Raw genomic sequence first — 26674 nt, forward strand, 5'->3', positions numbered from 1 at the left:
ATAATTAATAACAATAAAAGTATTAGTTTCAATAAACAACAAAGTTTGATGAGTAAAATTGTTGGCTTTACAGAATTCCATAGATAGAATCGTAAATTGTTTGAAACGAATGTACTTCTTTCTTTTTGTTTGTTATTTTTTTCATTTTTATTTGTTTTGATTGTTGTACATTTTCTTTTAAAAAGTTGTTTTGTTTCTTTTCTATTTGTTATTTTGTTGCACACAGCATCTCTACACATACACCAAACACATACATGTATACACGAAATGGAAATACACATACAGATAAGGCAATAATTACACAAACACACATACACATACATATTCACACGTACGAAATAGAACTACTGATAAACACAAACACATACACATACACACACACACAAAATAATAGATTCACATATAGATAAACATACACACACACACGCGCGCGTACACATACACACACGTACACCAAAACACACACACACACGCACACATAACGAAACACACACGCGCATACAAACAGACACACACGCATGCACGTACACAGAGAACACACACATGACCAAAAAGCAGGCTTGTGATTGGCTGAGGCTAGCCAGGTCAGATCGCCTGCATTGCTGGAATCATAACAAGTCTGCAGCCATCATGGCGAATCCACGGAAGTTCAGTGAGAAGATAGCTTTACATAATCAAAAGCAGGCAGAGGAGACAGCTGCTTTCGAAGCTATTATGCGCGAAGTTTCGGGAGCTACTAGGGTAAGTCATGATGTTTCAGTCAATTTTTTCCCCTTTCCACTGACTAATCTCGTGTATATGTGCCTGTATATATAGATATACATATATATATACACTCACACATACATACATCATACACGCACACAAATGTGCGATGTTCTGTGTATTTGTCGTAACGAGAAAAAAAAAACGAAGCAAACATTAAAAGAATAAAAAATGGAAAAAGAATCAACAAATAAGCGAGCAAACAAAATTTTACGATTCGTCGGTGTTGATTTCTCTCTCTCATCTCCTCTCTTTTGCAGACTTCATCTCATCTCCTTCCTTTACTTTCCTCTCATCTCATCTCTTGTCATTTCATCTTCTTCTCGTCTCTCTTTTCCACTCAGTTCCTAATCATCTCATCATCATCATCATCACAAAAAACCGTCGTCGTCGTCTCATTATCTCTTCTTTCAGCAAACATCGTTGTTTTTTTATTATTTGTCTTGTTTAATTTTTATCATCTCATCTCATCTCGCCTAATTTCCTCATCACATCGCATCGCTTATCAAGTTGACAACAAACACTCACACACCCACAGACACTCGCACACACACATAATGCATACTATACATACATACATCTACACTCCATACATACATACATACACACACACAGACACTCGCACACACATATATACACATGCATGCACACATACAAATACACGCACACACACACATACATAATGCATATAACACATACATACATCTACACTCCATACATACACACACACACATACAGACTCCCTCACAGCAACAACAGTGGTGTTGACAGGGGAGGGTTGGATGCAGCTATATAATCATTTTAAGGAGTGAATCTCGAAGTGGACACAGCTATAAATGATAATATGTAAATAATATCATAATAATAAGTTTAAAAAAAATAAAAAAAGACTTGGATGCAACAGGAAAGAAAAAAAAAAGAAAAATGGTCGAGGGCTACCTGCAGGACACGAACCAGCATCCTATGTATGTATAAAATTGTGTATAAATACAGCTATAAACACGCATCTATCTTTCCTGAACACACACAGAGAAGAGGAGGAAATTAAATACTAGGAAGGAACAGCTCTCTCTCTCTACACACACACTCATACATAACATATATATACGCGGCCATATAACTTTATATATATTTATTATATATTATATATATATATATGATTTTTGAGATGCACATTGTTGGCGTGTGTGAGTGGAATAACTGTTTGGCATGTTAGTCAGTCTGTCTGTCTGTCTAGATGTCTATTATATATTCTCTAGATGTGCTTCTTTTGAGTCACCACCACCTCGGCTCTCAGTAACCATCACTGCCAACTTAGAGCACTTGTTGTTGTTGTTGTTGTTGATGCTGTAGTTATTATTGTAGACGAAAATGCTTTTGCTGTAGTTTATAAATGTTTATTACACCAACTGTCGTGCCTCTGTGTGTGTGTATGCATAATACTAAGATTATATATATATATATATATATATATATATATATATAACGTTTTTCTGGTGTCCTGTACCCATATATGCATGTATATATACACATAGATGTAGGTACGTACATATATGTATTTATATATGCATATGTTTTATTTATCATTTTGTTATTATATGATCGAACGCCACGCATCCACTTCCAAGTAAGTGATCTATATATATATATATATACATGTATATATATGTATGTATATATATATATACATATATATATATTGGAGAGCTCTTCTCAGCTCAACGTTTGTGTGCCAACACATCCACAAACACACACTTGTACTCGCTCACTCACTGTCTCTCGCACATTCAGTGTGTATATGTGTATATATATATATATATATATAAATATACACACACATATATATATATAGGTTGGTAGGTAGGTGCGTGTTTGTGTTTGTATATGCATGCGTAATAACGTTTACCTAAGGAGAGATAACTCTATTTTAGGAAACAATCCCCCTTTTTGCTCCCGTCGCTCTTAGGTTTTTCTGCCCCACCTCACCTTCCTTGAGTCCTCGTATTTTTTTTATACATAAACAAGCAGACTGTCAGCTACAAGTTTCAGCATTAAATAAAGCAGGCAGGGTTGTGGTGTAAATGCCTTTCCATATAAAACGAGGTGTTTTTTCCTTTCCACGCACGGACTTTACAGTCAATACAAATCGTAAATCGAAACGAAAGTACGGGCTAAGCTCGTTTGCACAGTCGTTGTTCACTAGATATGTGTGTATAAAGGTTTTGCGTTGTTCACTTATTTGTTTATTACTAGCAGTTATTTCTTTGACTAATATCTGTTGGTAGAGATAGGTTAATACTTTCCGTCTGATCTGGGCTGCTGAGCTGAACTTGATTTTAGGTAGGAAATTGCTTGTTGGATGCCTTCTTCCTCCGTTAAAAACAAAGCTAAGTGTTGTCTTTTACAAGTGAACTAAATTACACTTTCTACGCCTTTTTCCATCCAACTTCTTCCACTGTAGAAATAAATGGTTTTACCTCCTTATCACCAGCACACTTCATACATAGTTATTATACATAGCTCCTTTTGTGTATATTCATGTTGTATATGCATGTTATATATATATATATATATATATATATATATATATATATATATATACATACACACTCTTGTGTTATAGGCATTAGACGTATATCTACAGATATGTTTTTAAGAATATACATATGCGTGTTAAAAGGAGTAACACAAACCCTTTTAAGAGTGGAAGACATCACTACCTGCTGTTCATGTTGGCGCTCTGACTGAGTGCTTGAAGATATGGAGGAAAAAATGCACTGAGAAGCAAATATAAGAGGCATGCACATAGTTACACTCGGTGTTCTCCAACCAACAATCTAATTATCCAATCTGTACATTTAGTGTTGACACAGACCGTCATCGCAACATCTACAAAAGAGTTCGATGGTAACCAGAAGAGAGAGCATCGGTGCATCACGTCTGGAGTGTGTGTATTATGGCTGTAAACGTATACTTTTCATATGTACAAATCATATAGGTGCATACATTTCACATTTATGTTATATGCATGTGTATGTTGTACATGTGTAATATGCATGTATATATTGTATATACATGCATGTTTGTACATAGACACACACGTATAGCATAAACACTCAATACACAAACATAGTAGACTCAAAGCATCTAAAAATTTATATTATCATCGTTGCCGTTAAATGAGATATATATATATATATATATATTAGGTACTGCGCATACCTCTTATTTTGTTTATGCAATATATGTTTCTATGTGCATATAACATTTTTGTATGTGCGGTATATATACGTACGTTATATATATGTGGTAATTATACTTGCATCTGCTACACACGTACGTTATATACTACACATAACCGAATTGTGTGCAAATTAAGACGGATATTACACGTGTGTATGTAATGTATGTATTTGTTACGGAACATATTACAGCGGTATTCTGTCACTGGTTTTAGTCATAATCGACCTCGATAATTACTGCTTCGAACGCTGTTTGTCGAACCGGTGCGAGACATACACAACCCAGATTTCAGACAGGTGTAAACATGAAATGTACGCACACACACCATTGACTTCTGCACGCTTACCAACTTCAGTGCAAAGCCCTTAACCAAGCCGATGAGGAGTGTGTTTGAACCTTGAACCACGTGGTTGTCAAGCGAATTTTTAAACCACACATCTACGCCGGTGCATATGCATCCATGTTTGTGTGTGTGGTTGTATGTATGTATGTGTGTGTGTGTGTGAGAGAGAGAGAGAGAGAGAGAGATTACAAGATAGCTGTATTATACATAATATAGAAGATCTTTCACTATATTTCTCGTGTGTTTATCTGTGTTCGAACGTGTATGTATGTCATATATATATATATATATATATATACACATATACACACACACAGATTGTGTGTGTGTGTCATGTAGTGTACGCATTGTCTATTTTGTTTTCACTCGTCAACATTTTGACTGTTTTGGAGATCGCTTGTCTCATGCAATCTGTGTTGTGTGCTCTGCAGTGTCGAATGGTGGCGAATATCTAGAATTGTTGTGTGCAGGCATTCTTATTGTACAAGTAATAGTAGTAGTAGTGGTGGTGGCATCAACTTTGTGCAGCTAGATTTTGTCGCCTTGCTGGCAGCCACGACGACTCGTTCGCAATTCCCGACCACTTTCGACTGACACTCACTCACACACACACACACACACTCTCTCTCTCTCTCTCACACACACGTACACACTTGTATGCACACATATTCTGACTTAGGCATCAGACACAGACACCCTCTTTAGCACTTAGCACTGCTGGCTATGTTTGCACACATCCATACATATACACACACGTACACACACACATACCATCTCTCTCTCTCTCTCTCACACACAGATATTATTACACTTGGCGTGCTCGCAAACAGTCGCACCATTCCGGAGCTTTCCTTTGCACACACACACACACACACTCTCACTATATAAATTGTGTGTTATAAAATGATCGCCAGATATACATAGATCACTTGAGTGATACAGTTGCAAATCTTTCCTTCCCCGCCTCTCATATTTATATCAATTTTACGAAGGTAGGCATTGCAAGTAGTTGCTTTCTCGCTCGAATAAGCACTAGTCTGTTTGACAAAATTCGTGACTCGACTCGCTTAACCTGGAGAAATAAATACCTGATTTTTTTTTGTTTTTTTTTTTGTTTTTCCTTTCTTTAACCCATTGAAGAGGTCAGGTCTAGCGAGCCGTCGACTCCATCACCACCAAAATCATTATCACGTCCCCCCGGAAGATATAATCTCTATACAAAGTGCTAGTGTTATCTATCTAATGCGCTATATATATATATGTGTGTGTGTGTGTGTGTGTGCATAAAACCGTCATCTTGGTGGCAAACAAGGTTTTTAAAATGGTTTTAGATGCATACATAAACCCGAATCCAAGCCACGATTAGGTAGACATCCTCCACCCCCCCTCTTTCTATGTCACCCCCTCCCCTTCCCCAGCTAATATATGCACTCAGCAACAACAGCAACAATTATTCCACTATCATCCTTGTAGATTGATTTTATTTGGTCGAATCTGAACGTTTTAATTATTCATAAATTAATAAAAATATATATATATATGTAAAAATAAAAATTTATTTGTTTTTTTTTTATATCTCGTAATTAATTACTCATTATTGCTTAGTTTTTATATAGTAGTAATTTAAAATTAAGTTGGTTATCTTGATATGATAATAATAATAATAATCATATCACAATACTTCTGAGGTTTTTTTTATTAAAACATATTTTTATGGTTACACGCTGCGAGTGGGTGTGGGTGAATATATATATATATATATATATATACACATATATATATATGTGTGTGTGTGAGAGAGAGAGTGGTGTGTACATATGGATATCGACGATTTGGTGAAGCAAATCCTGGCCTCTTGCTTTCCTCCTCGGCACCATTATAGCATATTCTTTCACTATTCAACAGGTTGATTGTTTTAGCACCACCATGAAGACAGTCTCCATGCAATACAGCAGTCCACGAATGATGCATTTTATTGTATTTCATTCTCATATTTTCTCTAAAAAAAGAACCCTTAAGAACAATAAAGGTTATATATATATATTATTTATATTATTATCATTATTATTAATCTATATATGTATGGTTTGTGTGTATATATGTGTGTATACATATAGATATATATTGTGTATACACACTAATGCAAATTTTATATATATATACATACCACACACACACACATACATACATACATAGTAATAAAAAAATTTCGTGACAGGTATATCATTTTAACACTTAAAACTCCCTTCTTAGACCGCCTAACATAATATTACTAAGATAATACCCCTAGGTCCGTGGCTTGTATATTTATATATGACTTGTATATACTACGACAGGGGGCGTTTCAAAAACATTTGCACATTACCCAAAACCTTGGTGCATACCGTGGAGGGTCTCTACCCAATGTGAACCAGATTGCGTCCAGCAATAGTGGAATTCTGCAGGTATGTATGGAGTTTGTGTCGTTTCACCAGTGCCATTGTTCTTCTCTCTCCTAAACGGCACTCTCTCTCTCTTCTTCTTCTCTCTCTCTCTCTTTTTCCCATAAGCTTCCCCCTCTTTCTCTCTGTTGCTGTTTACGGTGTTTCTCTTCAATCTTTTTCTCCACTTCAGATATTAACCAAGCTTGCGTCGAACTCATATATACACGCTTTTCACTCACGAAACTTCTGCCTTTCTCTCTCTCTCTAACTAAATATTTACCTCTTTTTCCTTTTTACTAAAAAATATTGGGTGTGCATCGAAAAAAAAAAAGAAAAAAACCCCAAAAGCTAACCAATAAATAATAACAATGATGATTAATAATCTTGATAATGATCTCGATATTTAAAAATTACTAATGACGATTAATAATTATAATAATGGTGATGATGATTGCACTGAATACTTTGACACAAAATAGGCTTGGTTGTTGTTTGGGGAGGATTCAGTCAGCTGAATTAATCTCAATCTACCCCTGGTGTGTGTTTTCGTCGTCTTCGAGATATGGTTGTTTCTGAAGTATTTGAAGAGGAAACAACCATTTGTAGGTGCAAAAACTAATTTACTGTGAGGATTTTAGTCCGGCACCATTGCTCTTTTGTGACAGCCATACAATTAGTAATAATGCTTGGTTTCTTTTATTTCTCACCTCACCCCCCTCAACAACCCACCATAAATATTTCGGTTTGAGTGCTGCTTATGTTGGTTGGAGCCTGACAAATTAGTATAGTTTTTTGAATGGAGGTTAAGTGGAAACCCCTGCTTTTCAGCATTGCTAGGTTGTCTGGTGACATGACATGTACTGCATATTGTTAAATGAGAGGAGGGAGGGACACATTCGTTGTTTCTCATGCCTTTGCGCCTTTACATTTATATACACACACATATATATATATATCCTTGTGCGTGTGTGTGCGTAACCATGACCTCATTTCCTTCATTTGTATGCTTGTATATATATAAACCATATATACATACTTGCACATGTACAATTATACATGTATGCATGTTGTACACATATTCACGCACACACACGCACGTATAAGCATGTATGTGTGCAGGGGGTGTAGCATGCACTCATTTGCATATGTAAACATGCATGCATATTACACAAATACAAATATGAAATGCACATTTCATACATTCACAACATGTACAAAACATTTCATATACACTTATATGTATTTGCACATACATATATACTTACACATGCACATAGATACATAAGCAACTGCAAGATTCCATTCCCCAACAAAAATCTGTTTTGCTCCAAACAGGGAAACTATTAAAAACTGAACCCTTTCATGACCTGGGCTTCTCGAAACATATATTGTCAAGAGCTCTGATTGTGTACTGAGAACATTTACTTGAGAGATCATACAGTAACGTCGACACTTTGAAAATCCCTTTTGTTTAATAGATTGCACTACTGCTCATCTTTTGTCATTTAATGGCTCTGATTTTACATGTTAACTAGAGAGATTTCATAAAATGCATTTCACTAAAGTCAAGGAATTTAACCACTGGCAATGCCTTTGCATTAAATTTTTACTCTATGAAATACCAAGAGTGATATGCCATCATATGTGTGTGGAATGTTCTTGAGTATCTTGTTCCAGACTTTGGCAACGAAAAAGTAAAAGGAATATTGTCAGATCTCAACATGCTGTTCCTCGAATTCCTATACTAAAAACTTATATAGTAACAGTTTAGCATTTAAAGGCTTGCAGTTATAGAACTACTTCATAAAAGATTTATGAAACTTGATGAAAGTTTTCTTTGAGATTTTTAGAAGGTATCTTGATGCATTTCTCTGTAGTATTCCAGATTAACCACTTGTAAGCCTACGTTAATTTGTTGGCCCACCAAAAGATGCTATATATTTTGAAAAACTCAACAAAATTATTAGACCCCCTGAATATTGAGACAAATGATAGAGTACATTAAACTCTGAAGGCTGTACTCTTCCTACAACAAACTAAACTAACAAACAACTACAAGATAGATGTGCAATGTATGCACACAAACTCAGTATACATATATAACTATGCAAGGAAATAAGGGGCCGGGAGTTGTGGCAATTTGTTGTACTTGAGAAGATCTGGCAAGCTAAGAAAAGTCGTCATCCATACATACAGGCTTGTCTTTTACAGGTGCTGGTGCTACATCAACACACGCATGCTGGTGGCATGTAAAAAGCACCTAGCACACTCTGTATAGTGGCTGGCATTAGGATGGGTATCCAACCATAGAAACCATGCCGCAACAGACAATTGAGGTGTGGCCAGCTCCATGTTCAACCCATGCCAGCATGGAAAACAGACATTGACCCTTTAGCATTCAGATTATTCTGTCAAATGTAATGCTTATTTATTCACATTGTTTTGAATTAATCATGCAAAGACATCGTAGCATTAAAATTTTGAGGATGTAGTTGCTTATTCTTAGAATGACATTGTAGGATAAGTGTGCAAAGCCAGATCCGGCCAGTTTGAACACAGAACAGGTTAAATATTTGGGCCGGATACGACCGGTTTAAATGCTAAAGAGTTAAATGATGATGATGACATATGTATAGATATTCAACTTAAAGTTCAATTATTCACAATTATTAGCAGACATTACAGCATATTCTGTTTGCCTCAATCTTTTGATGAGGCTTAATATTTCACCCCTTCACCCCACATCTTCTCTGTAATAAAGAACGACGTGTGTCTGTGCACTGCTTTTCATCTTAACATCAATTCCATATCCCATAAATCATATGACAATGAATTCAGTATCTCTTACAAGTTTGTATTTTCATGAAAGTATGTGTATGTATACTCATGCATATATGTTACAGACAAGAGCTTCGGTTTCAATTCAGGTGGAAGGAAATGAGGAATATAAATGCCTAGAAAGCTTGAGATTAAAAGAGTGAGGAAAAGAAATTGAAACAACGAGAGACTGAAGGAGAAACGATTGTAGTGGCTGCTTTAAAAAGAAGCAGAAATTATGAGACTGATTCAGAGCAAAATAATTCAGGAGTCTGAAGAAGTAAAACTAGAAACTAGGTTGGAAAAATACAAGCAAAATGTTCAAAATGTGGTGTGAAGATGTGGTTAAGGAAAAGAATTTCATACACTTCAAAAGCAAATTCTAAGTTCAGTTTTTGTTGTGGTGATGGACAAGTAGTGTTCCTGTCTGTTCCTTGTCTTTGTGAACAACAGTTATGTGTCAGTGTGCTACCTTTAAGGTAGCATGTTAGCTTAGCATATACATAAATACATGCATGTGTATTGTCAGCACCAGCAGTGTCATTTTAACATTCACTTTTCTATGCATTGATTCTCAAGCATGGAAAAGTGAATTCATTGAGACATATTTTCTATGGCTGGATGCCCTTCTTGTTGACAACCCTCACCTGTTTCCACAGAAGATTGAAAGCAAATAACACCACTTGTATGATGGTGATGCTTGTTTACAACTATCATATGTCAAGACAAGTACACGCACACACACGTGTGTGTGTATGTATGATGGGTATCTTTCAGTTTCTATCAAATCCACTACAAGGCTTTGATCAGCTTGGAACTATAGTTGAAGACACATGTTCCATGTGCCACACATGTAGTTGGAAAACGAACATCTTAACCAACAGTTGTGCTTATGTGTCTCTCTCTCTATATATATATATGTGTGTGTGTGCACACACAAGTATTTATATATTCACTTTTACTTCCCCAGTCGTCTACCAATCCTTAAACATCTTCCACATCACAGAACTCTTACCATAGCTACCACTTACCTGCTATAAATAGTAATCAAGCTCCTCTCATGTCACACCCTACTATCTTAAATTAGGAACCAGCAAACGGGACAGTGTGATTACGACTGGGATATTATTTGTTATGGGTCATTCCAAAACGGGTTGTCTTGGGGCTAAGCACTGACTGCCATTTAGTGGGTCATCTTTTATTAGTCTACATCCCTTTTATTATTCTAGTGCTGTTTCTCTTTGGAGATGTATCTTCTCCATTCACTTTCAGTTCTTAGTGACATAAGTTATGCTGTACTCTTTATTCTCATTTTATTGACAATGGTTGAACGATGTTGTTTATTTTGGCTGTTCATCTCCAATAAGTTATCTTATGAAAACTACATAATGTTGTTCATTCTCTCTGTTCATCTCTGGGAGTTATTATCTGTTGAAGCTATACAGAGTTGATTATTCTCTCAGTTCAACTACAGATAACTGTAGTTATCTATAGCTTATCTCTGTTCACCTATTGTAGTTATTTGCATTTAGAAACCCTGTTCATTCTTCCTGTTCACCTTTTGGAATTGTTTACCTGTAAAAGTTCACTTAAAGGTGTAGATTACTTGTAGGAGTCCCTTATATCCATTCATGAATTGTTTTTAAGCTCTATAGTACTTTTCATTCCCCCAAATTATGTACAGTTGTTCATTTACCATGGAAGTTTCTTATCTCTCTTTATCTACTGTAATGATTAAATAGGTTTTTACCTACTTAAGTTCTACTAAGTTCTTCCTCCCTGTTCATCTGCTGCAGTTGCTTTCCTTACAGCTAGATCCTCATGTTGTTCATTTTTGTTTTTTTTAATTACCTTTAGCAATTTGTAATGTAGAACAATTACTCGACTTACAGCAGCACCAAAATGTTCTTCTTCATCATCTCGTTGCCTGGCTAGCTCCAAATCAGTCATGACCATCCCACATTTTATTCAGACATGGTTTATCTCTGACTACATCATTGTAATCTGTCCATCCCTGTTTAATATGACAGAGCAACGTGTGATTTAAGGGTGATTTAGCTGATACTTTGTGCAGGTCAAATTGTTGTTTAGCCCTCAGATAAGTCCTGACTAAGCATACCTATGATAAAAAAAGCAGTCCAGTTGTAACTATCCCATCTTCTATTTAGACATACTATCTATCTAGATTTGCATTATCCTATGTTTGATTCTTTCTTTTAAAAGCAGTTTGGAAAAAAATCGAGCAATTTAGTTGGTATTTCATGCAGGTTGAGCAATCTACCTGTAAAAGCTATAGTTAACTGTTCATTGTCTTTTCACTGCATAAAGTAATTTTGATATACAACAGTTATTTGTGCCTGCATGACTGTGTGGCTAATAAACTTGCTTCTTGATCACTTAATTCTGGGTTCAGTCCCATTGCTTGGCACCTTTAGCAAGTGTTTTCTACTACAACCTCAGGTTGACCACAGCCTTGAGTGGATTTGGTAGATGGAAATTGAAAGAAGTCTATGTGTGTGTGTCCCCCTTTGTCTTGATATGATGTGATTGTTGTAAGCGAGTGTCACCGTCATACAGGCAGTGTCCTTCACTACCAGTCTTCTGTGGAAACATGTCCAGCCATGTGGAAAAATAACTTTCTTTGGATTCAGATGGAAGTAAGCAGCAAAAAAGGGCATTGGGTCACAGAAAATCTACCTCAACAAAAATCTGTCCTCATTCAAGCATGGAAAAGTGGACATTAAAACAATAACGAGCAATTGATGTTAATCTGTGTCACTTGTTCTGCACTGTTCAACAATTGTCTCCTTACTAGCACTACCATATAGGTCGGACTGACAGATCTTTGGGTCTCACCTCATTGTTCAGGTGACTGCCCACATACCAAACTGGCTGGCTGATTTGGGGTTACACAGCATCATGAACCTGTTCTTGACCCCTATTAAATTGCTTGGGCGATGATGAAACAATGTACTCTGTTAACCTATGGAAAGCAATGTACCATTTTCCAATATTTATCTAGGAGCTACAGACACCTGTTCGTTATCTCTTTTCATCACCCATGGTAGCTTACACTCATCTCTTTCTTAAATTTTTATTGCACACACACACACATTCACATTTTGGTGCACCACTCTTTCTGTTTCATTTTTCTTACTTTTTATCTTCCTCTGTTTTTCTATCCTCCTCACAAAATTTATCCATGTGCCCCCCCCCCCCCCCAGTTCTCTCTGTATTTTTTCTTGACTAACCTCTTCATTTCTAATTCCCTGTTGTTACTAACAATACTCTAAATACCCTTCTCTATGCTTCCTGTCATTTTGTACATCTCTGGTTTTCTCAAACTTTTCTCTACCAAAAGCCCCTTTTATTTAAAGAAATTTACCTACAGCCTCCAGGCTTCAAAGGTTCACTCAACAGATTTTGAACTTGATAGATCCTTAACACTTTCCATTCAGGGAATTTGAAACCCAGATTTGGAACTGCTGCTCTACGTCCTTTTATACACACCCCGTTAAAACCTCTCTATCCTTGCCATACTCTTTACTCTTTCTTTATTCTCTATTTCTTTTAAATCCTTCTGTTCTTTGTTTTATCTCTCATTTTCTTAATTCTCTTCTAGCTTTCACTTCCATTTTTTTCTCTCTCTTTCACTCTTTTATTCTTTTGTTTTCTCTCTCTCTCTGGACTATTTACATCTTTTTTACTTTCTCTTTCAGTATCAGTCTTCTATTTGTATTTCTGCTTTCTCCATCCACCCATCTATCCCTTTTCCCCACCCTAGCCTATCCACGTTATCTTTCATTCTTTCCCTCCCTCCGTCTTCATCCATATATCTGTCTATCTATCTTTCTTTCCCACAGCTATATCTTTTTCCTTCTCTTTCTCACATTTAATCTCTCCCTTTTCTCACTTTCCCCATCATTCATGTTACTTCTTCCCTTCCCTCTCTGTTTTGAAGTGTCTCCCTCTGTTGCCACCCATTATCTTTTGATCTTCCCCTCTCCCTTGTTATGCTCTCCTTTTCTGCCTCATTCCTTAAGCCCTTATTTTTCTCTCATTTCTTTCCCCGTTATACAGATTCTCTTGCATGTTTTATCTTATCTATAGAAATCTGTACCAATTGCATCACTTTAAATGAAAAGCACCTGGTTCTTTCTTTTATTTACTCAGGTCAGAATATATGTAGATTTAATTTGTCATAAACTCATGCAGTTGTCACTAGTGCCATGGACACTTTGATTTTGAAAACTATAAACAAACATAAGTTCTGAGGTTATTTTATACTTAAATAAGATAATTAATTGTAGATTTAAAAGCAAACTAAGCATGCTTATGTTTTATTTAGAAATGAGAGAATGAGGGATGTATATTCTCGTAGTCGTTATATTATAGCAAAGCAAGAAATTGATAAACATGCAAGATAATTATCCCCATCCATGTTAAAAAAAAAACCCCAAAAACTACCAATTCATGTTTTGTTTGTGTATAAGAATTTAATTTTGACCTTGCTCTTCCAAATTCTGCAAGGCTTGGCTTGCTGGCCTCAGTACAGACTTGCCTTGTATTTCAGCTGAACCTGTTCTTCACTCCTTAACAAACCTAATTCTTAAAACTGTGCAATTCTATTATGGAAATTGGACTTGATTTCCATCTGCTTTTACTCATTCCTCATTTATTCCCCACTCCTCTTTTCTGCTTTTTCTTTCTCTTTTGCTTTGTCTTGTGTAGATTTTTGTTCAGCAATGCATCCTTATTGATGCTTAACCAGCTGTCTATTCAGATTTTCTCTCATATCTCCTTTTTTTTTTTTGTGGGTGGTTTATGAAAATGATTAACTTTTTTTTTCTCTTTTGACTTGAAATTTCTCTTAATTATTTATTACTACCATATTCAATCAAACTAGGTGGGAAAATGTTTCATTACATATTTAAAGTCATTTAAAGTAAATATTCTGTTGTTGTGGTACAAAAATGTTCCACTACAGGACACGAAATGTTTCCTACTCCCCAAACTCTTCTGAAAGATTTCAAATTAGATTTTAGCAATTTCTACATTTTTAGTAACTTCCCGTCTTTCAGGAACCGTATGCAAAACCATCATTTCCACCCACCACCCTCTTTCAAGTTGTCATGCCTTCAAAATAATAAACCTTTTGAAGAACTATTAGCTTGCATGACAACTGGAAACCATTTCTCTCTTAACTTTATGGAAAAGTTGGGCCGGTCTGAACTTTATTAACTGGTTGTTGTATTCAATTAAGATTATTTTCTGCATGAAATCTTACATATCTTTCTTCACAGATCCTGTTTGTTGCTTCTGAATAAACTCTTGACATGCTTAACATTAAATCACTATTAATGCTTCAAAAACTAACATTTGTCTTATGTTTCTCTGTTTTGGAATGCATTAATTTTAAAAGATTTATGTTGACAATTGAATTTATTCATATAAATACTTGTTTTTGTTGCATTTAAAAAAAAAATATTTTGATACATGCAATCCTAAAATCTTTTTTTGCTAATATTTAGAAATGTTTTTTGACAATAATTTAGGAAAGTTTGTCTTTACCAACTTTGCACTTTATCAAATGTTACACTATGAAAGACTTTCATGATTACAATTATTTACAGAATCATAGATTCTAGCTATCTGTGCAAATTGCCAAAGACGTTCACATTTTAGCAAAAATGAAAGTGTAGACCAACACTTAACGTGCCCTCATAGATAACTGTCATGTTTCTTGCTATTGATTGTAAATATATTGTCAGTGATGAAACAACCTAGCATTGTCAACCAAAGAGGAAAGAAAGGAAAGAACTTGCCTAAACTCATTTATTATTCTTTTTCTTTCTTTCCAAAATTACTGTCTTTGGAAACTTGTTTTAAAAGATGTTACGATGGTGTCTAGAGGTGATGTGAGCTTTAATGCTACAACAGCTGGAATTACATCAACTCACACTGACAGATTGGTTTTGCTTTGCTAAAACTGTTTCTTGCATAATACAAGCTCATTTACCAGTGGTGACCTATCTATTCTAAAAACAGATTATTTCATATTTCATTTTGTGTTTGGTTTGCAAGATTCTTGATGTGAACTTACATGTTGAAACAGATTGCGTTGTATCTTGGGAGGGTCATTATGCTAATAATAAACACATGCATTGGTTCTGTTTAACTTCTTTTATTATTAGTCAGTTGAAGGTGGTGAGATGGCAGAATTGTTAGCATGCTGGACAAAATGCTGAGCATTTCTTCTGGCTTTACATTCTGAGTTCAAATACCGCTGTGGTTGACTTTGCCTTTCATCCTTTTGGGGTCAATAAATTAAGTACCAGTGAAACACTGGGGTTGATGTAATTGACTTATCCTCCCTCCAAAATTGTTGGCCTTGTGCCAAAATTAGAAACAATTATTAGTCAGTTAGTTAACCATTTAACCAGTTAATTAATCAATTGTTTAATTAATTACATGGTCAATTAATTGATTATTTAATTGGATTGATTGACCAAAGAATTAAACAATTGATTAGTTAAATTTTAACTAATTAACTAATAATAATAATAAAAGTGAAACAGACCCAGTGCATGTGTTTATAATTGGTATAGAATGACCCCACTAAGATATAGCAAGATTATTTTGCAGTTGTATGTTCTTTCAACCAAGTTCATCAGTTCTGTTTAATATGTAGGCACAAGGTATTTTAGTAATAATAAAAGTGAATGTAAACTGTACAATTTGTCTAAAATTTACATTTTCAGATTCAATTTTATTTCAGATTGTGAAAAGATATTTGATATATATATATATATATATATATATTTCTTCATTTCAATTATATCAAAAAATGTTGCAATTTGGTTGTAAATTTATTTGCATTAGCCATCACCATATTTTCACAATTACTGATCCAGTTATATTAATTTAATTCTCTATTCTCTGTGTACATAAAGCATAGCCTAGAAACTAAAATATTTCGTATAATCATGTTTTCATTACATGTGGCCTTGCTGTGGATGGAATCTTGAGTACACACCCTAAGTTCTAGTCAGCTCAGCATGGATATCTGAATGACTGCAGTATCATTACCCATGCTACTTTCTCAAAAACTTGTGGATTTTTTCACTAACATTCATTCCACAACAAGTATATATGTTTTAAACATATACTTATTTACCAAATTTTAATTTTTGGGGGGTTGGGGTGGTGGTTAGTAAGCATTAAGTGCAATATTCTTTACTTACTTGAGAACATTGTATATTTAAGTGTATTAATACTCACTGTTGTACATCTTAGTATATTCAACTTTTATATATATATTTCTTTACTACCCACAAGGGGCTAAACACAGAGAGGACAAACAAGGACAGACAAATGGATTAAGTCGATTACATCAATCCCAGTGCATAACTGGTACTTAATTTATCGACCCTGAAAGGATGAAAGGCAAAGTCGACCTCGGCAGAATTTGAACTCAGAACGTAACGGCAAATAAAATATGGCTATGCATTTCGCCTGGCGTACTAACATTTCTGCCAGCTCACCGCCTTTTTCAACTTTTATATATTTATTCATAGATTCAGAGAGAGAGGTCAGTTTCCAGAGCTGTATAGCTGAGTGATTTGGGGTATAGTTAGGGCAGTTGGTGTTAAGGTAATTGACTTAAATATTCAAGAAGTACCAGTTACGCAGTTTAAGAGTGGGCATTGGGAAATACAAGTATCAGTGCTAATGTATGGTTACTATTGCAGATAGCTTAATTAACCTGGTGTTCTCACATCAGGTTTATTATTCTAATTGTATCAAAGAGTATAACAAGAATGTACTTTTATTGTTGGGTGAATAATTTTTCATCTGAGATAGGTAATCAATAGTTTGAGAGACGGCCAACAATATCAAAGTACTGTATGTACTGTGATTTTATTTGGCCCAGGATTACACACTACAGGGTACTATTCTCTCATCAACATGAATTGCCATCAAGGGAAAATGCACAATTTTTTCATTAATTCCATGTTCTGAGAAAAGGGGATTGTACTTTTCATGCACACATTTACTGGGCTTTGCTCAGTAGCCATTCGAATTTTGGGATCTTTATTTATACATTTCTTTTGCATCATTTATAAAACAATATTACAATGTAAAGGCGGCAAGCTGGCAGAAACGTTAGCATGTTGAGTGAAATACTAAGCGGTATTTTGCCTGTCTTTATGTTCTGAGTTCAAATTCTGCCGAGGTCGACTTTGCCTTTCATCCTTTTGGGGTTGATAAATTAAGTATTAGTTGCATACTGGGGTCGATCTAATTGACTGGCTCCCTCCCCCAAAATTTTGGGCCTTGTGCCTAGAGCAGAAAAGAATATCACAATGTGAAAAATCATTATCCTTGTTATTTCCATATTTACAACATTATATTGATTTGAACTTGAGCTTTCATGAAATTCCACTACTTCTAAGTCATCTCTCTCTTTCACACACACACACATCCATGCACATTCTGCCATTACAATTTCTGGATGCATTATTTGTGTGTGTGTCTGCATGTCCCCTCAACCTCTCCATCATGAGCTGTTGCTTAGTTATAAATTAATTAGTGCTAAGCAGATGATAGATAAAACAGCTCTTGGATAGACTACCTGCTTGTTGCAGGTAACATTCCCATAAGATGTAGCTATTTCTCCACATGTAGAACTGAGACATTTCTAGAGAAACTACATAACACCTGCAGCATGTATACTCTCACTTATAACCTGTGTGTCTATGTAATATAATTATGTGTGAATGAATATATGATTCTTAGCATGGAAAAGTTTATGTAAGAATCATATTTCTCATTGGTCTAGTTATAAAATTCAAAAAATATCAGACTCAGGAGAGATTCAACTTCCTTGTCACACAAACATATTTTGTTGATATTCGTATTTCAGAAAAGCATTGATGAGAGAATCAATATTCATCAGTATCCTAGAATAGCATTAAAAAAAAAAGAATGAATTTGTATCAACACATAATAACTACAACATAATTATAAATGGAGTGCTCAGTTTTAGAGAGTGTTTATCTAGCTGTATTGAGACCTTTGTAACATATGTTCAAAGTATATTTGTTGTTTAGATTTTAATATATATATATATAAAGACTTTTTAGTTTTTATAAATCAAAGTAAAATAGGATAACGATATTAATATATGAACCTAAGCATTTCACAATTTTTTCCTGATTAGAATTTATTAAACAGGTCTTAGGATTGCACTTTATTCAAATTGGCACACACACAAAAAAGTTGTCTTACCTTCTATTTCTTACAGACTGCACTGCAAAACCTCAAAGACATTGAACAAGGCAGAGCTGGTCCACGTGATCGCTCTAGACAAGGATTAGTACAACAGCGAGGTCGTGCATTTCCAACACGAGTATCCTTTGCCAAAATTAATTTTTATTTTGTTTCAAATCAAAACCTTGATGTTTGTATATTTATTCTTTCTGTAGTATTTTTATATATTCTTTATAAATGCTTGATGCTTGATAATATGTAGCTTTGGTTAACTCTCACAGGTAGGTGATGAAATGCTTTAAAACCTGAGTCAGTAGGTCTTACATGTTAAATATCTGACTTAGTCTCATTGTTGTTCCTCAAATCAACCTGAATGAGTAGACCTATAATTAAGGTCCATTTTGTCTTTTTCAGATTTTAATTTTGTAAGACTGTGTATTCTAATATGTACTTCCTTATTTTAAGACAGCACTGTATGATTTCAGTATGCTATTTCTTGCAAGTCAAGTGACTAAGTAAATGTTCTTGATTGTTCTGGAACCATACCTGAACACTGTTCTGTAGGAGCCGGTTGCATCATAACAGCCAAGGGCGTTTTACATCAAGCATACATATACAAACTAGCTGACCAGTTTGTATATGTATGCTTGATAGTATAATCCAGTTGGAAACATTGGTCAGTTTGAGATGGATTTGTTTCTGTCGAATGCACTAAGATTACTTGACAAATCATCGCAAAATTGTGTCCATCAGTGCCTCACACTATATGTGTTTTCATGTGCCTGGAGAATTTGGTAGCATAAATGTGTCAAAGGGTGTTATATTGTTCCTGGTGTGATCTAAATGTATTGGTATTTGACTCACTGGAAATGTAGGCATGTAGCCTATGTATGAACTGAACTTATGAATTAAGCTGTGCTCTTTGTATCCCTATAGTGGCTTCAATCATTGGACTGTGGCCATGCTGGGGCTTTGCCTTCTGTGGTTCCCAACCTGGGGTCCACGCGCACACACAGACATACACATAAGAGTAAGCATATTAAAAGGGGTCCATGGGAAAACTCATTTAAATAAAAGGGTTGGGAACCACAGGTATTTCTTGACTGGTATGACTGGTACTGATTTTACTGGGTCCAGAAGGATAAAAGGCAAAGTTGGCTGGGGCAAAATGAAATACCACCAGGTGTTTTGTACAATACTCTATTAATTCTATCATCTGCTATTATCTTTGTTTTTATTGCATGGATTATTGAATGTGGCCTAGTGGTTAGGCTTGTTGGACTCCTGTTTCTAAGATTATGAGTTAATTTGTATCCTCGGATAAGGCATTTCATTTCATGTTGTTCCAGTTCACTTGGCTGACAGTGTGTCTTGTTTGTTCCTTCTCGAGCCATGCCTGGCTCATAAAGGCTGGTTTCTTGGTGTATAGGTTCCCCACCTGGACAGGATGCCGGTCCGTCGCAGGTGAGCTGCAAGATGCAGGAGGAAAGAGTGAGAGAAAGTTGTGGCGAAACAATCAGCAGAAGTTTGCCATTACCTTCTGCCACAGCCGCTTGGAGCTTAGGTGTTTTCGCTCATAAACACACACATCGCCCAGTCTGAGATTCGAACCCACGATCCCCCGACCACGAGTCCACTGCTCTAACCACTAGACCGTGTGCCTCTACTGACAGTGTGTCTACTACAAAGTGGCACTTTGCAGAGTATTAACTCAAGATCTTGTAAATGCAATATGTTAATGGTCCTTGACAGCTTCTGCACGTTGGAAGATGATCCTAATTAAATATGCTAGAAATTTCTTATACAGGTGATTAAGAGATTTCTTTCCCTCTTCTTCAATATATTGATATTTGAAGGTTTTCTCACTCTGTGTATCTTTATTCTTAACCAGTGATGTGTATCTATGCTAAAAGAATTTCATTTAGTTATAAGAGGCATGTAAAATGCTATGAAACATTGACTGCTAGAAGCCAATATATTTTCTCTAAAACCAATCTGCTTCAATGCATCTCTTCTCTAGAACAAATGACAAAAATGAGATAAAAAAAAAACTCATTTTTAATTTAAATATTATCTGCCTTACCATAATTTCTAAATACTTTGTTTTCTTAAGTTGATCCAAAATGAGTTTTTTTTTCCTTTGTAATCCTATTCTTGGTTTTTATAAATTATCTACATCAGCGTATATTAATATTTGATTCTATTTCTGTTTCTGTTTCTACAACCTGCCCAACTCCTGCCTATGCTATTTTAATTTATGTATTATTGTAAGGATGCCCAACATTATCCAGCTTATATTTTCATATCAGTTCAACCAGTCCTTTCATTGATGTCATTTTTTTTTTAATTAGTACTCTAAAAAAAATGCTTAAATTTGAAAAAGATATTCTGTTGTGTGTGTGTATCATTCCCAATATTGTTGTTGGCATCCTTTTGTCTTGGGAGACAATAGAGTTGCGCATAAAGTAATCCAGTCTGGTTTTTACATTTCATGTCCTCTCCAGTTTCCTCTCCAGTTTTGCACAGGCCTGGGCTAGATGTAAGAAAATCCTGGGTAGCCAAATCGTCAGGATTCCCCTCTCGACCTTGCTGACATAGTCCAAAGGAGTGCAGAGCATTACGTTTGGCACCAGCTTGGTTGCAGGAGCTGCCGGAAGAGTGTCGAGTCGAACACTAAACCGCCTACGGGGCTCCACTCTGGATTTATTTGAAGATTGTCTTCTTTCTGTAACCCTGGATAAGGGCCCATACCGAGTACTGTTAGCCGGAGCCAGCTGAGCCCGGGACTCGTGTCAGGCAGGGTTGTCACTCCTTGAAGTAGTGAAGAAAATCGCTACCCCAATATATTTTATATATATATATTATATATATATATATATATATATATATATATATATATAAATAACAAACTTTGGAAGTGTGGAATGTGTTATCTATCTATCTATCTGTCTGCCTACCTGTCTATCTATCTATATATATCTATATACATCTATATTATATATATAGATGTAAGTGCAGAATGTTGTATATATATATATATAATATATATGTATATATATAAACTTTGAAAGTGCAGAATGTTATATATATATATATATATATATATATATATATATATATATAAACTTTGAAAGTGCAGAATGTTATATATATATTTATGTATATGGAACATATGTGATTATCGTTATCATCAAGTTGAATGTTATGTTAATCTAGACTTTATTCATTTATTTACTTTTCTCTTCGATATCATCACATATTTTCATTTCTTTTTGTAAGTCTTGATTTATAAGATGACACAGTGTTGCAGTGCTGAATCTGCTTCTCTTATCTATGTTGAAGATTTTTTTCTACTTTTTCTCAGTTAGCAGAAGCGAACTCAAAATGAAGCAGAATAAACAGCACAATATCACCATCCTTTGATATTATTATTATTATTATTAGTGATTTTTTTACTGCATCATGGAAACCATTTTGTGTAGAATAAGCACAACTGATGCCGTATTGATACAGAAAATCTGTTGTAAACATTTCATTTCTGATAACTTTTTCACACTGCCTCCTCTGTACACATGCTACTATTTTATTTATTTATGCTTATTTGACCGAATATTGCTGGGTCAAGTTAGGCTGTAGAGAAATAATGAGTTTCAGCTTACATCTAAGATGGCATGAAACATTGACCTATAGAAGTCAATAGATCTGCACTAAAACCAGTCTGCTTTCATAGTCAGTTGTATGAAAGGTGTAGTAAAAATGAGATAAAAGAATTAAGCTGTTTTCTATTTAAATATTGTGTCTTGATTTAGTTTTTAAATGTTTTCTCATGGTTGGAAAAAAACCCAACTAAACAAAGAAACAAGACCTTGTATATAGTAATTTACTTTCCACCAGCCATTTTCCTGTTTATGTATGTACTAAGAGAGGAAGGAGGGGAATGGTTGTGGCATTTCTTTTGTATTTACTGTTTAATAATCCTTTCTACTATAGACACGAGGCCTTGAACTTGTGGATAGTGGGGATAGTTGACCACATCGACCCCAGTACTTGACTGGTGCCTAATTTATCTACCCCGAAAGGATGGAAGGCAAAGTTGACTATCGCAGAATTTGAACTTGGAACATACAGACGAAATGCCACGAAGCATTTTGCACAGAGTGCTAATGATTCTGCCATCTCACTGCCTTCATTTGCTGTTTAACAATATTAACCCTTAACCCTTTAGCATTTAAATAGGCTATATCCAGCCTAAATATTCTACTTGTTTTCTGTCCAAACCAGCTACATCTGACCCCTCACACCTACCCTACAATGTCATTCTAAAAACAGTTGCACCATCATAATCTTGAAGCTACAAGATAATGCATGATTAAATTAAAACACTGTGAATCAATAGAGTAATCTGAATGCAAAAGGGTTAAAGTAATGAGCTGGCAGAATTGTAAGCATGCCAGGTGAAATGCTTAGAGGCATTCCAACTGTCTTTATGTTCTGAGTTCAAATTCCACTGAGGTCAACTTTGCCTTCCATCCTTTTGGGGTCGATAAAATAAGTATCAGTTGAACACTAGGGTTGATGTAATTGACTTACTCCTAACCCCAAATTGCTGGCTTTGTACCTAAATTTGAAACCAATAATATTAACCCTTTTGTTATCATATTTCTATTTAAATTCACTGCCATCGTTTCTATATTTTTTTTTTAATTATGAAGAATTTAATATAATAATTGTCATAATTAAGATGTTTTTTGGAACTTAACATGAAATTTTGGCAGATGGTTTTTGATTTAAAGCAGGAAATTTGTATCATAATAGCCAGGGAGTTTCAGGTATGTTGGTATCAGAAGGATTAAACTGCATCAGAAAGTCAGGATTGACAAAGCTGGGAACACAGCTAATGTCTCTGTTATACTCAAGGCATGATCACACCTAATGTACACATCTGGGCAGGTTATTATGGTAATTTTTCATTGCCCAGGCACTGTAGTTACCTTCCCATAATGTCATTCAGATAAGTAGCAGAACCATATGTGCATTTCAAATGGAAAATTCATAAATTAATTCATTTTCTGTTGCTAATTAAAGCTGTTCTGTTCTGATAGACATATAAAAACATTTTGCATGGTAGTTCATGTGTTCATATGCATGTAACATGAGGGAATGTCTGTGCCTGCCATTCACAAAATGTGAACTCAAAACAGCTGTAGAGAATAGAGTTTATTTTACAATTAAATCTCATGGTGAATCATGGTATTTAGTTATGGCATCTTGGGCAGTTATCCTCTACTTTGGTCCAGGGCGACCAGTTACTTTATGGGAGGTATTGATTGATAAAAACTATTAAATCTCTCTCTCTCTCTCTCTCTCTATCTCTATCTCTCTCTCTCTCACACACACACAGACATATTTGTACAGAAGTTGTCATTGCCATTCCTTCACATGAGGCTGCCTTCCATTAAAAAAGGGTTTTGCTATGCTTGGATTCCCAGTAAACATTATATGTTGTTTTGCTACTTAGTGGAGTAAACAAAAATCCCTTCTATTGAGAATAGTTAAGGGAGGGAGAGCATTCAGTCTTGAAATATGAAGAATCCATCCTACCTGTGCCAGCAAGATACAAAGTAAATGAATATGCTTGTGCATACATACGTATGAATGTACCTACGTATGTATGTATACTATCCTTGAAGCCGCCCTTTGGATGGCATTCAGGCTAGCTCCTGCCGAGGGCACCTTTGAGGCCTTGGGTCCCACTATTGGGCTGCTTTGCGGCCCTTTACTCTTGTGTAATGAAACATATTTGTGCAAATATGCTAAGCATTGATGCTGATCATAGTTTAATCAATAAGCGTAGGAGTGAGGTAAATACAGTAAAAATCGTGGGTGGGGCCCCATTTAAGTGGCCCTTCAGAAATTGAACCTCCTTACAATACTTCCTGGGAGTTCATGGTATGAAATTCATTGTCATTGCTCCAATTTGGTTGGTAATGCCATGTATTTAGTTTAAAATGCAATACAAATAGGAAGGGTCAGTGGGGCCCCAATTAGGGGACCTTAAAAAATAGACCCCCCCCTCATAGTACTTTCCCTGGGATTAGAGGAGTTGCTGGTTTGAGTTTCGTTGTCCTTGCACCAATGGTCCTGGATGAGTTAACAAACATAAAAACGAAATAGACAGAAAAACATCACTCAAATTTATATTAAAGTAAAAATAACAAAACAAGAAGCTGGTAAATTTTTTTGTATTTATTCACCATTACAGATGTTCTATTTGTTAATACGGATCGCAAAGTTGTAGATGCTGGAAAAACATCTAAGAAATTTGCTGTTAGAAATTCTTCAAACGCTTCATCCAGATGTAAATTAGTATTATTTAATTCTCTGTCTGAAGAATTTCTAAGCAGGAAGTTTCTTTCATGTCTTTCCACCATGTACAACTTTGATTCCTATCAGCAAATGAAACATATGTAATGGTGAATAAATAATGTCAAAAAATTTCCCAACTTTCTGTTTTGTTATATAATAACTCTACAAGCAATATTTCTAGAATTTTCAACTCTGCGATGTAACCCACATTAATACAACTAACACATATGGATTGTAATAATGGAATAAGCAGATGTGCTTCAAGAGGACACAGCTTGGATTTTACCCTACCTATATACACATATATATATACATATACATACACATATATATGATGGCTGTAACTTAGTTTTGGGCTATGTTATTACTCTGTTGTTCTCGTAAACATGCGCCGCATGGGTGTGGTCTTTCAGTGTTGCTAAGGACCGACACTATTTTAACAAAGATGAGTGCCTTTTGCAACAAATATTTGGAGAGTTACCACCCATGCTGACACATACTTTCATTCCATCATGGGATTTTCAATTGAATGTTTTGCCATTCTTGGTTATGGCCAGCCACTGTATGTAACACATAAGAGAGATTTTAAAAATCAAGTGTTGTCTGTGCCTGAAGCACTTTAAAGTGAAGAAAAGCCTTGCACAGGGCATACCCCACCCTCTAAACTTGTATTCGTTTCCTCACAAAAATGAACTAGTTTACATCATTGGAGGCAAATGAAGTTGCAGGGTTACATCTAAATTATTGTTGAGTCTAAGCAAAGACTTGTGGTCTTTCACTACTAGTAATTGGATGGCTGTTGACACTACTGAGTTAACCTGCCCTTTGATAGGGTTTTTATCTGGCAGGGTGTCCAAACAAAACCACCTTCCTTACAAAGTAGGTTTGCCAGTTTACCTGTTGACAACATGACTGTGCGACAGATTGTACTGGGTTATATACATATATATATATATATATACTTTTACTTGTTTCAGTCATTTGACTGTGACCATGCTGGAGCATCACCTTTAATCAAGCAAATCAGGACTTATTCTTTGTAAGCCTAGTATTTATTCTATCGGTCCCTTTTGCCGAATCGCTATGTTACACCAGCATCGGTTGTCAAGTGATGTTGGGGAGACAAACACAGATACATAAACATATACACACACATATATATATTCATATATATGATGGGCTTCCTTCAGTTTCTGTCTACCAGATCCACTCACGAGGCTATAGTAGAAGACACTTGCCGAAGGTGCCATGCAATGGGACTGAACCCGGAACCATGTGGTTGGTAAGCAAGCTACTTACCACACAGCTACTCCAATGCCTATACACACTTTATTATTTTAAGCGGCAAAAACATCACAAAAAAACTGCTACTCAGAGTTTCACATTCATTTGACAGTTGTGATTGAGATCTCAATCACAACTGTCCAATGAATGTCAAACTCTG

General features: G+C 35.4%; 1 protein-coding gene across 7 annotated transcripts in view; it reads left to right on the forward strand.

The window, feature by feature from the left end:
- The first annotated feature begins 582 nt into the window (after positions 1-582).
- LOC115217859 (CREB-regulated transcription coactivator 1) overlaps positions 583-26674 on the forward strand; it is a 172288-nt gene continuing 146196 nt past the window's right edge. For 6 of the 7 annotated variants that reach the window (XM_036507963.1, XM_036507966.1, XM_036507964.1 and 3 more), the window contains exons 1-3: positions 584-741; positions 6688-6795; positions 18899-19003. In XM_036507963.1, coding sequence (XP_036363856.1) covers positions 631-741; positions 6688-6795; positions 18899-19003 — 324 coding nt within the window. In that variant the 5' untranslated portion in view covers positions 584-630. Of the gene's footprint in view, positions 742-6687; positions 6796-18898; positions 19004-26674 lie in introns of all 7 variants that reach the window. The other variant, XM_036507967.1, reaches the window with a different exon arrangement.

Source organism: Octopus sinensis, linkage group LG12 (assembly GCF_006345805.1).
Source record: "Octopus sinensis linkage group LG12, ASM634580v1, whole genome shotgun sequence".
Taxonomy (NCBI): Eukaryota; Metazoa; Mollusca; class Cephalopoda; order Octopoda; family Octopodidae; genus Octopus; species Octopus sinensis.